Here is a 15991-nt window from a genome sequence, read left to right as displayed (position 1 = left end):
ACATTTTCTCTCATCGCTTCTTATTTATGGAATATATTACTAGCCCACATTAATTCATTCAATTGTATCTTTTTCTTTTTAAATAATAGGACGTTGAAGTTCCTTTATTTCAGCTGGCCTATTTCTAATTACAGTTGGCTTTCATGCACTCAAGTTCTTAGTTTTGTTTCTAATATTTTGTTGTCAAAATAAGGTTGTCAACCTCTATTTTGATGCATGTTCTTATAGCACATAAAGTTAGCTTAAGCACTTCATAAATTATTTTTACTACTGTTGTTATTAAAGCTGAAGAAAATTGTGTACTTTTCTGCTGTACTTGTATTTGAAGTGCTATCCATCCTTCCAGATGTTTTTACCACTGAATCTAAGCAGGCTAGCTCTGATCAGTAGCTGGATAGGACACTGCCTGAAAACCAGTCTGCTCCCACTCCCATGTATGTCACCTTGGGTTCCAGGATGCAAGAAAGGCAGAATATAAACCATACTAAAAAGAAAAGGACCCAGTTAAGGCTGGTCCATTATCTGTCCCACCAACCTTGATCTGCCATCAGCCAGTCCCCACCTGTCTGCTTTCGTACATCTGTTCCAGGGGCTGCTGGCACTGGCTGTCAGCTTTTTCCTCCTCAATCCTTGTGTTGTCATTAAGTGGAGAGGAGGATGGGGGCAAAACTAGAATTAGTTGGCTCTGCCTGTCTTTGGCTCTAGCTCCACTTCCTACTGGCCTCTCTGCCTTCCACCAGCCACCACTGATTAGACCTTCCCAGCCCTATACTGGGGATCAGCAGTAAAGTTCTTCAAGGAATAGCTAGCAAGTTGTCAACAAATATAAATTTATTTTCCCCTCTCCATGGAATCCTGGTGGATCAATGTGGCTTATTGTGAGTGGCTGATCATAATACCATTTCTACGTGCTCTTGCAAAGCCTACAAGGATATGGTTGTTTTCTTGAAAGATTACAAAGTACCACAGAAGTGGACTTAAGTCTTTTCCCTATCTGCTGTTTCTCTACTCCAAATATATCCTCCTCCCAGCAATATTTCCCCCTCCAATTGCATTTGATACTCAAGTTCAGTGTTCCAAATGTTTGTGGTGGGAACATCTGAAACAACGTGGAGAGAAATTAAGTTTGGATGAGATGATATGGAGTAAAAAAGTGGCTGTGGAGAAAGGGTTACACACTCCTTCCCTCCCCCAACCACTCTTCCATTCAAGATTTACACACACACACAGAGGGGAATGTGTCAGCAGCTGCTATTGTTGCAAAGACTGCTGTGCTGGAGACAAGCACCTGCTGCTGCTGCTGCTGCTGCTGCTGCTGCTGCTGCTTGGGTCGGGGAAGTGGCAGAAGCAATGCTACCCTGGTCTCAGCCTCTGGCCAGGTTGGGGGTGGCCAAACATGGAAGGAGAAAAAGAGAGGAATGGAGGAAAGATTCACATGGCCCTTCTGCCCCACACTCACTAGCAGCACGATTTCCATGCCCCCTTGGGCCTGCACCCTTGGTAGAGGCCAACCTCACCAATAGCTAGGTATGCTCCTGTCCAGAGCCTGCAACAACACACTGCATCTCTGCAAAGGGCAAACAAACATGTTCAGAGCTGGTTTCTTTCCTCTTGTCAAGCAGAGCAGACTAAAACATGTGCTTCAGACTGTGCTAGGCACCTCCCAATCAAGGTGGTAGGCATCTGATGTAACTGGAAGGCCTACTGATCTCAGACTCACCAGAGTGCGTGATCAGACTTCAGGAATTCTGAAAGCACCTACTGTATCCCATGATGACAGTGTGAGGTGGGAATATCATACCTGAGATATCACAGTATACAGTTCGGTGATAAACCCCAGCTTCTTGTGGCCTGAAGATCACGCTGATTTCGGTTGTGGAATTGGGCCAAACTTCTCCCTCCTAAAGATGGAAGGGAAGTGATATGTGAGGTCTTTCAAAAACACTTTAAGCATTGCACTTCCAGCTCTGCCTTCTCAACATGAAGCAGGTCTAAATAATCCTTTCATCCTGGGGAGCAGGAAGTGCAGCATTTGTTGGACTGTCTTCTATGGCCAAAGATTCCAACAAGACCCAGCAAGGCAATTTCCCAACCCAAAATTAGGGGCACCTGGGGCCTCTAAAACGCCCCCTTCCCCTTGCTAAGCTCTCCCATACCATCTTTACTCAGTTTCACACATTCAAGTCTCATCCTCCCTACTTCTGTCTGTGCATGGAGCTCCACTAGCTTAATAGGACCTCCATCTTCAAAAACAGTGTCCCTCCAAGTGGCAGGTGCCAGCAGCAAACATGTGTTTGTGGCTATTTGCTTTATGCTCTGCTTGTAAGCTTTCCAGAGGCATTTGACAGGCCTCCATTGGAAATAGAATTCTGGAGAAAGTGACACAAAGGCAGAAGCCTCTAATGCTAAAGGACCCAATGGAGCACCTCACTTTTTCCTCCAAGACATCTGAAGCACCCCTAAGAGCCCAACCCTTCCTTCAAGGAAGAAGATACCACCTTCTTACCCAAGCAGGTTCTTTAATTGCTCTGTTGACTAACCAGTGCTCAATGGAGCAGCACTATCCTTTCCCAAGACTTGGGCATTATGGTCTTGACAGTGACCTTTTGAGCCACTGAAACAACACACCTGACTCATGCTCAATGTGTCATCCAGCAACTCTCTCTGCTAAACCTTTTGCAGTAATCTTTGGCTGCCTTCCTTCCATTTTATACTTGTACCTTTCTTTTTTTTAACCGTATGTATGTAACACTTTACATTGAAAATTAGGAAGCTGTCATACACATAGTCAGCCCTCTGGTCCATCTAGCTCAGTATTGTCTACTATTATAATAATTAATTAAATTAAATTAAATTAAATTAAATTAAATTAAATTAAATTAAATTAAATTAAATTTGTATACTCCCCTACATCTGTAGATCCCAGGGCAGTTCACAACATAAAATTACAATATAAAACACACACAATACATAATGAAAATAAGAACAAAAACAGAACAAAAATCCCCCTCCTAGTCTACACTGACTGGCAGCAGCTCTACACAGTTTCAGTCAGGGGGCATATTGTATTGTTGACAAATCTGAAGATCATAGTTGCTACTCCCACATCAAATAATTGACTAAGGCACCAGAACAGGAACACTGAACTCTGTGCATCACAGGATATGGCTTTCCAATCTAATGTTGGTCTGATTATTACTTTACCTTGCTTTCTTTCAAACCTCATACAATAAAGTCACACAGGCCTCTGACAGAAGCCTAGCAGAGGTCAAGGTATATTGGTTGGATCAAGTGCTTAGAACTTTATCCACAAAATCCATTAAGTTATCAGAAAAGACCTGGTATGGCTTGTTTTTTATAAAAACATATTGATTATCAGAACTAATGCTATTTTCTTCTTACTGTTTACAACCAAACACATGAGCTAGTTTGTCCGCACATGGGCTGGGAAGCAGAGGTGTATAGCTATGTGTGCTGGATGGTCAGTGCACACAAATGAGTGGGCATTTCATTTCAGGGGTCTTGCAGCTCTTACCGAGAGCCTGCAAAATAACAGCCCACATTGAAGGGTCAGTGAGCAGGACAGATTCAGATAGGTTGGCTGCATAGCCATCATTTCATGCCACAATCAGCAAGACCAAGGATGCCCTTACAGATGGAGCTAGCTTACCAGGCTCCTTCCTACCTGGCCTCTCAGAGTTTCGGATGCAGCCCAATAAGGTTGTAAGAATTGCATCACTGGAATTGCTGTTTGTTCCCAGCATCCTGTTCTCAAGATGCATTTTACTCTATGACTTCCCCAGGGAACCAGAAAGCCAGACACACCCAGGTTAAACTACCCTGTTAAGAATGGAGCCATCAGAAGCTCATTGCCTTAGTGTTGCCTCCTTGGCACACATTCCCAGACAGTCCGTCCCCTATTAGCTGGAGTCATCACCAGAATATCTAAGCTTGCAGGCCTACCTCAAAATATTATGGGCTTATTCATGACAAATGCAATACATCACCAGCTAATTAAAAGGAGCTCACTCTGGTAAATATGCATTTGCCAAGTGGCTTTCTAGGCGGTTGAGTTTAGCTGTGTTTCAGCTTTTATTTACTGCTGCAACAATCTGATAAGAGGGTATAAAAAGTTAAATTTCCTGACAGAGCAGCATATTTAAAGGGGAGGGCAGTGATGTCCTGTCAAGGGCAGTGCAATAGCAGCACACACCTTACCTCCCTTTGCTTCGGGTTTCCATTTCCAAGGAGTCAGCTTGCACATGTTCACAATGTGACTTGCAGCTAATAGATGTTGCAAATGGAATCAAAGCTATTCAGCAGTTAGACGAGCAAAAGCCACCTGGGCTTCCCCCAGAGCTTTTTTGCTGACAGATCATGCTTCTTTGCAAAACCAAATCAAGCTAAATTTGAGATGTACTCTGAAAGTCAGAGTTGCATAACCATTTATTTCCCATGGGCTTGGAAAGATGCTCTCATCGTTTGGCTTTTTACTTTCCACAAACATTTTTTTTTTTTTAAGTTGGGTTCCTTTATTTTTCCATAACCCTTTAGTTTCAGAATCTGTCCTCAAGTTGCTTTGTTCAAGCAACAAGATTAGACCAGACCACAAAGAGCTTAGATCTGCAGCCCAGAAACAACTCTTTACTAACACCACTTACTGACTAGGTGGCTCTGACTCACCAGTGGGTCTCTGGAGTGATGCCTGCAGACTAGTAAAAACAACAAATCATCTTGGATATAGCCTCATTGGCTTTTGTCATTTACTGGTTCCCTGCTGGAGATCTTGCTCTTCACATACAGTTTGCACAGTGAGAGATCTTCAGTTCCAGATTTTCTGCCTTAAGTAGCAGGTTGGACTAGGTAGCCTACAAGGACCTCAGTCCCACAGGAGTCAGTAATGACCACCAACCTAGGTGGCTTTAAAAGAGGATTCACCAAATTCATGGAAAGGGCTTCTGAATACCATTTGCTGGAAATCGCAGGAAGGGAGAATGTTCTTGTGCTCCGCTCCTGCTTGTGAGTTTGCCACAGGCATCTGGTTGGCCACTGTGAGAACAGGATGCTGGACCAGATGGGCCACTGGCCTGATCCAGCAGGCTCTACATGATCTTACGGCTCCCTTTCCAGGTCTAAGTTTCTATGACCACATCATCCAAGGTATATGGTTTTGGAAAAAACACAGATAACAATAATTACAAGCTTTCCTGCTTGCAAGCAAGGTTTTAATTGGTGCCAGCAGAAGAGAAAGCTGAATCTCCCAACATCCAGCTTCATTGAACGACCCCCAATGAGGTCTAGTTTCAAGAGAGAGGGAGAAATTTATCTGTCTACTTTCTCCGCACTACAAATAATTTTATACAACTCTCATGTCACCCCCCTACTCAAGAGCACAGCAACAAAGTTTGTGAGAACGGTTGAAGGAGCTGCATGTGCTTAGCCTGGAGAAGAGCAGATTAACAGGAGGCATGATAGGGGTCTTCAAATATCTAAAGGGCTGTCAGTCATGCAGAAGATGGAAAAGGCTTGTTTCCTGTTGCTCCAGACTACAGGAAAGGGCAAGGAAGCAGGTGGCAAGAGTTGTTCAACTGTGGAACAGGCTCCCTTAGCTAGTGGGATGCTTTCTTCCTCTGGAGGTATTTAAGCAGAGACTGGATGTCCAATTGCCAGGGATGCTGTAGCTGCACCTCCCTCATCCCTTTCAGTGCTATGATTTAATGGGAGGGAATGTCCTAGTGCTGGGTCCGAGGATGGTGTACAGCTCCACTATTGATGGAGGTGCCCTCAGGATTTTAAGAAGTGTTAAATCTGGCTTTTGCCCAGTGCTACCCCCATCCTATCAATGACTCTGCACTTTTTAAACCATGCTCTGCTGGCATATATTTAGTGGCAGAACAGCTGCAATGGCAGAGCATTCTGCTGGCATACCTGTGGTGTTCCATTGGCCTTGTCTGTCATGGTGGTAGTCATGGGTGCAATCAGGATTTTGGGGGGCAGGGATTTTTGGTGGGTGCCGAACCTCAAATTTGTATTGATTTGTATTTAGGGGGGCAGATGTCTGCCACCCTGCCAGGGCTACACCGATGGTGGCAGTGCATCTTGCATTCTGCCAAATCCAAGAGCCCCTTAGCCAGCATAGCTCAAACACAGGATTGCTTGGTCAGCCTTCCATCTCCAGTGTGAGGAGAATAACAGGTACAGTGGTATCTTGGTTCTCGAACGTAATCCATTCCGGAAGTCCATTCGACTTCTGAAACGTTTGAAAACCAAGGTCCTGTTTCTGATTGGCGCTGGCACCCCAGAAACAATAGCTGACAACCGCATCGGACGTTTGGCTTCCGAAAAATGTTTGAAAACTGGAACACTTACTTCTGGGTTTTTGGTGTTCGGGAGCCGAAATGTTCAAATACCAAGGCATTCGAGAACCAAGGTTCCACTGTATATGCAATTTGACACTGTTCTATTTTAATAGGAAGGAAGGAAGGAAGGAAGGAAGGAAGGAAGGAAGGAAGGAAGGAAGGAAATTTCTCTTACAAAGTTTGGGTGAGGATTACTGAGAATACCCAAAAGCTTCTTTAGAACACAGCATACAAATAGCATAGGCACTCCTATGCTTGTCATAATTTCTAGGCACAGTTTCTTACCAGAGGCTCAACAGTAAAAACGTGATTGTTGAAGAGCATGGAGTCTTCCTGCACCCTGGCCTGGCGGTTCTGAAAGGTACGGGTGACAATGGAGAGATGCTCACGAAGATCAGGATGCATATTACACTCAGCCAAGAGCTGATCCAGCACACCCTCTTCCTCGGCCTGCAGTGTATGGCATATCCTGGAGCCGCAGGGGGAAAAAAGGAGGAAATGGATCATGTAATAGGCAACTTGGAGCCAAGAAGAGAGCAAGTGGGGATGGCTGGAACTCTCAGGCTACAACTGGCATTTGCTTGCAGGATAAACAGCAGGTTTTCAAGATTTGGGGGAATTTTGAGACCCATCCCTCCAGCTCTGACAGCCAACACATCAAGCAGCAGTCTTGGGATCCTACGCAACTTTTGAATTTAGCAAGGCCTTAGGGCAGGCTAGGGGAGTCTGCCCTAGCCTGCCCTAACCTCCCCTCCAGATATTTTAGACTTCAACTCCCATCAGTCTGAGCCATCATGGCCAAGGGTTAGACATGATAGGAGCTATAGTCCAAAACATCTGGAGGGCACCAGCTTGAGGAAAGTTGCTCTAGGCTATGCCCCTCTAAGACCTTCTCTCTTCCCTTAGCTGCTCTCTCATTCTGACTAGGCTGAGAGGGCAAGAGAATGAAACATATGTGTGTGTGTGTGTGTGTGTGTGTGAGAGAGAGAGAGAGAGAGAGAGCGCACACACACATACAACAGCAACAACTTAGTGTAGGCACGTTTAGTACTCCACATTCTAAAAGGGTATGAGGTATCCATCTTGCAAGTTAAGAAATGCCAAACCAATGAAGGTGGCCTAGTAAAATCAGCCTCAGCTCAAATATGCAGTCCTCTTTCCCCCCTTCAGCAACCAAGACCATCTTACTCAAGTAAAGCCTGGTTTAGCATTCTAATAGGAAAGTGTGGGGGATGAGGCTGACTCCTCCTCAACAATGGATAATTTTTTCATCTATGCAGCAGCCATGACTAACTTCTTTCTAATATAGTTTTATTGGTTTCCAATATATAACAATTACAAAAAAGAAAGAAAAGAATACAAAAACAAAATCCCAACTCAGTCCTCTTTCCCCTCCAGGACAGATCAATCTAGTTAAGTTTGCCAAAGTCCAATCTGTGGTTTCAGTAGTTGCCATTCTTCAGGCTGATCAGTAAAGTATTTTATAAAAGCCATGGCTAACTTTAATTAGTTGAAAATATGGAGTAAGATGGTGCTTATTCTGAAAATTCTCACTGGCAAAGCAGTCAAGCAAAAAATAGAGTATGACCATGACAAACAGATGGCCTTATGCCATTTAGCATCGTGAGCAAAACATCCCTCTCATAACCACTCCTTGTCAGGAATTCTTCCTTCATTAGCCAGTTACACACCTCCAAAGTGTTATCACAGAAGCTGTGTAAATTTAATAGCCTCACTGCAATGCCTTTTAAAAAGTCCCTCTGAATTATTATCCTCCTTGGTGCTCCCAGAATGAAGAATGACTCCCTGATGTCTTCATGGGATGTCAAGAGCAGAAGGGGGCCTGCTGCACCCTTTGTCAGGTGGACCAGACTTTTGTCACACTTCAGGTCTGGATGTTCTCCAGCCATTATTAATTCTCATGACAAGGTAAAAGTGTCCAGAAATGAAGAGTCTGCTCTGCATTCAGCCCTGAAATTCGCCTTCCCATGAAGAGCTTAGGTCAGACCAGCATAATGTGGAATCCACCCATATTGAATATGGCCCACCAGATGTACCTTGAAGCCTGTCAAGGGTTCAACAACTCCCCCCCCCCCATTATTGCAGTCCCAAGCAAGCTACCAAAAAAAACCAGGAAGTTGTTGGACCTTCTGGTGGGCACTTGCCTTTGGCTTGGTGGGATGCAAGTTGTGCATATATGGCCTAGAACCCTTACTAAAGATGCCCCAACAGCACCACAAAAGGTCCTAAGTGGTGGCCTAGACATTTCAGTGCTTAACAGGTAGGGCCAGCCCAAGGCATTTCACTGCCTGAGGCAAAGGACAAGACACCAACTCTCTCTCCCACTTCCAAGTACAAGAGCCAACCAACTGGCAGCTGGATCTTATTTTAACACTAGTGATGGGACAGCATCCTCTTCCACTGCACCTGGGGGCAGGGTTTACAGGGATGCTGCATGACTCACACACATCTGTCTGCTCCCTACCCTTCAGTAGCTGCCACCAGAGATGACTCTTTCACTCTGCCTAACAGTAGGGCCAGCATGTGGATCCTGTGGTGAGGGACCTTTCCTTGCAGCCCCAAATCCCATTACTTGCTCAGATCTGGGTCCCCATAGGAACAAAAATCACCCCCTCACTTCTTCCCAATTGTGCAGTTATGGAGGGGCTGTGCCAGCCACAGGGATCCAGAGGGGTGGAAGCAGGGAAAGGAAGGGGCTGAACTCATCCTCACTTCAGCCCCACTGGAGACGGAGGGCAAGCATCATGCTCCCTCTGGGCAACAGCACTGAGACTTAGCAGCAGGGGCTAGAGTCTGAGAAGGGTGTCAGAATGTGGCTGCAGCTGCCTCCCCTCGCTCTCAGCACCCTGCACCTATCCTTGAGGATCCCCCTTTTATTGAGGGAGAAGGGAAGGAACCCTGGAAGATCCTGGCTTGTAACTCTGAGCCCCCTTGCCCCAATTTGTTCCTCTTTCTCCTTGGGGCATATAGCCCATGCACTCACTGGCCTCAAGTCCTACTCTGACCAAGTTGCCTGCAGCCTGGTCCTTTAGGGAAGCCACAGGTGCCTTCAAGTCCACAGCAAGTAGAAGGCAAGGACCAGCCCACCAACTCAGCCCCAGCCATCCTGCCACAGATCCCTTCCATTCCCGTAGCAACACCTGCCACACACACACTCCATTTCCCCACCTGTTCTGTGCCTCTCAGAGAGCTCTAGACCTTGGTGGCAGCAGAGTCTGCTGCTAGAGATGAATGAGTCTGGCAGTTTCAGTTTCTTTCCATTCCTCATTTTCCCAATCTTCAGGTCACCACACTTCCACATCCACTAGCATTAGTTGTTCTTTTTTAAACTCATCGTAAAATTTATCAGTACTTTAGTGCATGTTTGTCCTAATGGCCACATTTGTGCAAGCAATTTTCCTTAATGGGATGCATTTTTCGATGTTGCTTTCACCAACACGGGGCTTTTAATACATACTTTTCCTTAACATAAACATTTTTCACAAATTTTGGGTTGGAGAACAGGAACTGCAAAATGCAGAAAAGTGCAAAGTTGGAAGGGTCCACCAGATTGCCCATTTTTCACCTCTCCTGCTGCTAGAATTCCTTTCTCTGTTGCCCAGTTACTCCACACACACTCTGCTGCCACCGCCCAGTAGCTGCACTCTGCCCCCGTGCAGAAGCAGCATTAGCATCAAGGAATCTACTGTCCATGCTAAAATTGGTGCAAGTTGGAAACCGAAGTCTGGGAGACTGGGCATGTGAGGTAAAACAGCAGGCACATGCATGTTGTGCTGAGGGGATCATGCAAAGTTGTGCACTGATAGGTAGCCACAAGAAACCAGCTAATTGATTGGTGCCTGTTAAGTTCCAGCTTTGGTCCACACTGAGAGCACTGTTAGAGCCACAGGAACCAGAAGAATCAACAGAGCAATAGAATTACACAAATGTGGCTGGTGTAGAAATGTTATAAGATGTTCTGGACTTTAATATTGTTGTGAGATTTTTGGTGCAGGGGGGGGAGAGGTTGGGCTGACTGCCTGAGACCCTTCTAATTCCTGGATCCAGCAAGGATTCAATTGTTAAACTAGCCAGTAAGAGCCATAATGGCCTAAAATGGGTGGTAGGCCCTCCCTCAACTAGCTGTTAGTTAGAAGGACAAAAGCCATAGTGGTGATGTGTGTGAGAGAAAGCTAAAGGCTAGAGGCAGGCTGGGCAGCTGAGTGAAAGAGCCATGCCTGATTTCTGTTGGAATCCAAGGTGTGGCTATTGGAAGAAGACCTTCTTATGGGTTTAATGCTCCATCGTAGGCTCAGGTTCTATATATGTATAAATAAGCCATGTTATCATAGAGACACCATAGTCTTGGCCGTCCCATATTCTGAGGAAACCAAACCCAGTGTAAGTACCTGGAACTCCTGCAATCTTGCACCACTCAGAGACTGAGGTGGCATGCAATAATATTTGACCAAGATCAGGGTGGCCCAAGATGTGGCCTGATGGCCACATGAGACCCTCAATACATCCTCTGGCAGCCCTCAGCAACATTTCACACACACACACACACACACACAGCCCTCATGCTGCCTTCCCAAAGTCAAGTAAGTGAGGTGCTGGGCTATGGGAAGCATGTATGAGGGCTCTGACAGGGACCTAGAGTCCTCCTGCCTCCTTCCCAAAGCCAAGTTAGCACTTCTCCAGCTTTGGGAAGGAGAAAGGACGACTCTAGGACCCTGCCAGAGTCTCACATTTCCTTCTTAAAGCTCAGCACTTCACTTAGCCAGTTTTGGGAAGGCAGCCTGAAGGCATCAAATTTTGGCCTCACTTGTCTCACCCCACCCCACTCCCTGTGCACCACAAGGCCTGCAAGTTCCATGTCAAAGTACCCTTGCAGCCCACTTGGCTGGACTGCCCTGACCTAGATAGACACACATTTTGGTTTCACACAAGGAGGGTTCAGAAAATACTTACCATAAAGTACCCAAATGATGGACTGTTTTTCAAATTATGTGACACCTTAAACTTCTTAAAAACCATGCATACTTTCTCTGTAACATGAAGATAAAACACTGCAAGCTAACAGGGATTTCTTTTTAAATATATATTTTATTTGGGAACAGTTGGCCACTTTATTTGTATTTATATGTTATATTAGATACATTGTATAATTATATGAAACTATAGTGTAATAAACTTTGAACGTGAGTAAGGATTGTGAATATGTTTCACTATAATACTGAATTAAAAAATTTGGGTCGGGGAACCCAAAAAATCCAGAGCCCTCAAGTTTACCTTTGTTTTTTTTGCTCTTCCTCTTCTTGTGTTGCAAAGATCTTCCACTGGAAACGCGCAATGATATCACTCCGATTGTGAATAACCACAGACCTCTGGCTCACTAAAGTGATATATGTTTTCTCAACTATCAAGGAGTTCTTGTCCAGTCTCACATTGACGTCTGTAGCTGCTCCATATAAACATACATGAATATCTTCCCCTAGGAGAGACAGCAAATGAGAAATGGAGAAGGACTTACAGAACTGAGAAGGTCTGCATTTTTTGAGAAGTGCTTTCTTTCAACAAGCTCCATAAAACACAGATGCTTGTGTGTGTCCAACAAGGAATCTTCCTCTTTAGAAGATTTCCTAGGCCAGACATGGAATGGAACTGTCTAGGCCTCAGCCAGTGTTGCCATTGTCTCAGCAGTAATACTTGGAGCTTGTGAAAATAGTGGAAGAGCAGTGCAATCTCCACAAGTAATAGGCTTAGCATTTGTCTCTCATCCTTTCAAAAGGTGTGATGTTGACATGTGCAATAACAAAGCTTTCTGGCAAGCATTTACCATGCATTTACTTTGGCGTACCATCCCTATTACCTTTCTCCAATGGAGCCCTTTTATCAGCATGCTTATTTTTCAAAGCAGAGTTTATAATTTGTGTAAAATATGCAATAGCACTTAAACAAGCAACTGTTTTAGGGCAAATTCAATATTGGATTGTTGTTTTATCATGCTGCCATTTCTAGTCTTTCCAGCTGGCAACCATTTTATCATCATGCTTTTCCACCCAACCTTCTAATTCACCCTAAAACAACCTTAAAGATATTTTCAAAGTTATGCATAATAGAGCTTAAATTTAAAAGTGCTTTAGCACAAATTCAACATTGATTTAAAAATTGATTGCTCAAAGTGGTTTTTAAAAATTGTGAGTTTGAGTGCATTGTCCTTTTCCTGCACACATGGTTATATCACACCCACAAGTGTGGATGGGATGTAACAGGTTGGATACACACCAACAGTGCCATATTCCCTTCCCTACCACAACTCCTCCCCCCCAAAAAAACCCCTGTGTAAGTGCCGAGAACCCCTGCAATCTTGTTCTGGACTACTATGGTTCTCAACTATGTGTGTGTGTGCCTTCTCAGCATAACAGATGCAGACAATTGACTGAGCATATAACAGTATTGATTTGTTGTTTTGTCAGCATAGAAGTCTGAAAAACCTGAATCAGGCACCTATTTATCTTTTTGGGTAACATGTTTCAGAAAGAGTAAGACATGCCATCATCAATCATGTTGGTATCCTGCTGTGCAGGCCAGGTAGTTTGCAATCTGGATTGAAGGGGACTCAGTGGCACAAAGCCTTCTGTGAAGAGAAGCCAGGCTGTTAATGCACAGGTGCCATGCGCTGCACACAGGGGTTGGTTCTAGTGAAAAGGCAAAGGTATTTCTCTCTCTGAGTAAGTCAGGATCATCTTAACATTGGAATCATTGGCTGTGCAGTGACAGCAGAGTGGGATTTTCCACATTGCGACGGAACCTTTCAAATATAGGCTCCGGCATAAACAGCATCTTTGGCAGGGCAACTGCAAACTGCTGGTACTATTGCTGCATCAGATGCTTGGGTGAAGATCTTCTCTTGAGCTGGAGCCAAAGTTTGGGGGCCAAATCAGATGTAACCTTCAATTTAGGTGCCTCTTGACATGACTGAAGACACTCATTCACATACAGCATTGTTCTAGCAGTTCTGAAAACTTCATCCAACAGAAGAGATTTCTGCCATTTAGTGCCTGTGGAAGTATCACACCCATATGCTGCTTTGGCATAATTACAGCAGCTGGCAGGTAACAAAAAAAAGGTTACTGAGCACTGTTGCTTCAGCAAACTGTTGACATGGGAGGAATCAGCGACTAAGCAAAGCAGGGTTAGGTGAAGCATGTTGTAGAAAAGTCTGCAAACAATCCTGTTAGGCAGCCACAGTTCATTTCAGCAGGGCTCTTTGGCAACACCTGGAAGTGACTTCAGTTCAGACAGCAGAGCAGCCCCATATAAGTAGCAAGGCATCTGTAGTAGAGGTTCCTAGATGACATTGGATTGATTCTATGTACCCTTTTATTCCACAACAAGAAAGCTAAAAGAAAATGATACATCCTTTTATTTTGCACTCACCTGTGTCATAATGCACTACAAGGTCCTCACAGTGGTTGCCACTCTTTTGAGGATGGAAATCAATGGTGAATTGTGTGGTTTCCTGGATTCCAAGGGTCCCAATGGAGGGCTCGATAGAGAATGGTCTGAAATGCAAAGGAGAAATCTGGAACCAATGGGACAAACTAATCTGAAGCCCATGGGAACTAATTGCAATTACCTTGGTCAGGATCAAGCTCATTTTTCTTACTAGGGCCACCTATTCAAGCCTGGTTAACATGGTTTAGTGATCTTGTTAACACTTTTCAACTGGGCTTTTGTACTCCCAGCCAGAGGGCTAAAGAGATCTAAAAGGTGTATTTATCCCTCTCTTTCAAGGCATGTCAATGAGCAGCACTGACCATTCTCAACTATCTTCATATCAGAGACAGCCTCTGGATTCAAGTGGACCAACTGCTGCAGTTGCCCTCAGGTCCTGCTTGAGGGCTTCTCAGATGCATGTTTTTCGCCACTGTGAGAACAAGATGCCTGAAGAGGTGAGTCTTTGATCTTAACTAGCAGCCAGGGTCATCTTCTTATGTCCTTAGGCTGCAAGTACAAAACCAAGACTGGATATTCCAGACCCACTCACGTGGAGTACAAGGGCATAAGCAGGGAGCTCTTTTCAATGCAGAGCTCAGCTAGATAAGACAAAATGAAAGCTAGGGAGCAGTTAAAGCCATCGGTAGCCAATGATATCTTAAGTCTAAGCCACACCCACAGCACCAGCACTCCAACCTTCTTAGCTCTCACTTATGCAGAGCTGTGTTAGACCCAAACCATGCCAGTGGTCTATTTCTAAGGTGTGGCTGGCCCAAATTCCCCTAGGTTAAAGCACAAGAAATATTTCCTGTAGCCTATGACAACCCGCTCAGTAACTTTAAACATGTTTGACTGACGTCATTGTCTCCTTTATTATACAGAAAAATGAAAATACAGTGCTACCTCGGGTTAAGAACCTAATTCATTCTGGAGGTCCGTTCTTAACCTGAAACTGTTCTTAACCTGGAGCACCACTTTAGCTAATGGGGCCTCCCACTGCTGCGTGATTTCTGTTCTCATCCTGAAGCAAAGTTCTTAACCCGAGGTACTATTTCTGGGTTAGCGGAGTCTGTAACCTGAAGCATCTGTAACCTGAAGCGTCTGTAACCCGAGGTACCACTGTACATACAATAAAGGTTTATTTAAATTGGGGGGAGGAGAGAGAGAAGTCATTGTCTCATGCTCTGGCTATTACTGATGTCACATTCCATAATCTGTAACCTTCTAACCCAGACAGAAATCTCAAGCTTTTACCTCTGTGTAGTGATTTGATAGCGGGCCTCTCGGTTGCCAATGTTACGAACAAGCAGTGTTTTCTGTGTGTTGTACTTGACTGGGCAGGTGGAGAAATTCAGCTTGTCTGGGAAATCCAAAATGCCTCTGGCACCAATGGCTCGAATAGGGACAATAAACTTTTCCCTTTCAGTAATGCAGGTTACTTCATGGAAATAATCCTGGAGAGAAAGAATAATATGCAAGTGAGAAGCCTTGCTTCTGGGGGCTCAGCATCCCTCCACCACAGAAGATGCCAGAAAAGATCTTCAAGGTGCACAGCATAATATTGTAGGTTCTACTGACACACCTAATTGCCCCAGAAAAATGACACCTGAACTCACTTCAACCTCTAATTAGGGTCTCACTGCAAACACCTGCAATGACTCTCTAGGAGCCATTTTACAAAAGGAGCTGATTTTTGTCTCTGGACAAACCAGGAGTCTCTGGAGGAGACAAACCATGAGCCTGAGTTCAGACAACAGACTAAGCCAAACCATGTCTTAGTGCACAGCAGGAGAAATAGTGGAGCAAAGCAGTTGCAATCTGCTCTCTGGGAGCCTATGAATTGTGCTATGCCATAGTTTGGCTTCCTGTTACATGTGAACAGATCCATGTGAATATGTGTAGAAACTACCCACTGTACAAATGTAAAATTTATATTCATTGCCCTACGCACGCTTGCCTCAGGCCCATCCACCACTGGTACATGGTCCCTGAATAGTTACCCAGATGTATCCCTCAGGCTGAGACAGGTTCCTGATCCTTGTGCAAGATGATAAAAGGCAAAGGATCAAGGCAGCCTTGTCCATATCCTTGGGCCTCAATAAATGAATTTTTTATTCATCTCTTTAATG

General features: G+C 44.6%; 1 protein-coding gene and 1 long non-coding RNA gene across 2 annotated transcripts in view; one reads left to right on the top strand and one right to left on the bottom strand.

The window, feature by feature from the left end:
* HYDIN (HYDIN axonemal central pair apparatus protein) overlaps positions 1 to 15991 on the bottom strand; it is a 137968-nt gene that overhangs the window by 110564 nt on the left and 11413 nt on the right. The window contains exons 6-10 of the mRNA XM_079988354.1: positions 15117 to 15316; positions 13803 to 13927; positions 11652 to 11853; positions 6645 to 6828; positions 1802 to 1901 (exon numbers count right to left, since the gene is read on the bottom strand). Coding sequence (XP_079844480.1) covers positions 1802 to 1901; positions 6645 to 6828; positions 11652 to 11853; positions 13803 to 13927; positions 15117 to 15316 — 811 coding nt within the window. The remainder of the gene's footprint in view (positions 1 to 1801; positions 1902 to 6644; positions 6829 to 11651; positions 11854 to 13802; positions 13928 to 15116; positions 15317 to 15991) is intronic.
* On the top strand, positions 12014 to 15524 carry LOC307222920. The gene is made up of 4 exons (XR_013841904.1): positions 12014 to 12112; positions 13365 to 13477; positions 14160 to 14317; positions 15289 to 15524. It is a non-coding gene; the product is annotated as an uncharacterized lncRNA (long non-coding RNA).

Source organism: Podarcis cretensis (assembly GCF_951804945.1).
Source record: "Podarcis cretensis genome assembly, chromosome: 8".
Classification (NCBI taxonomy): domain Eukaryota; kingdom Metazoa; phylum Chordata; class Lepidosauria; order Squamata; family Lacertidae; genus Podarcis; species Podarcis cretensis.
Note: the sequence above shows the minus strand (reverse complement) of the source record. Positions and strands in the feature narration are given on the sequence as shown.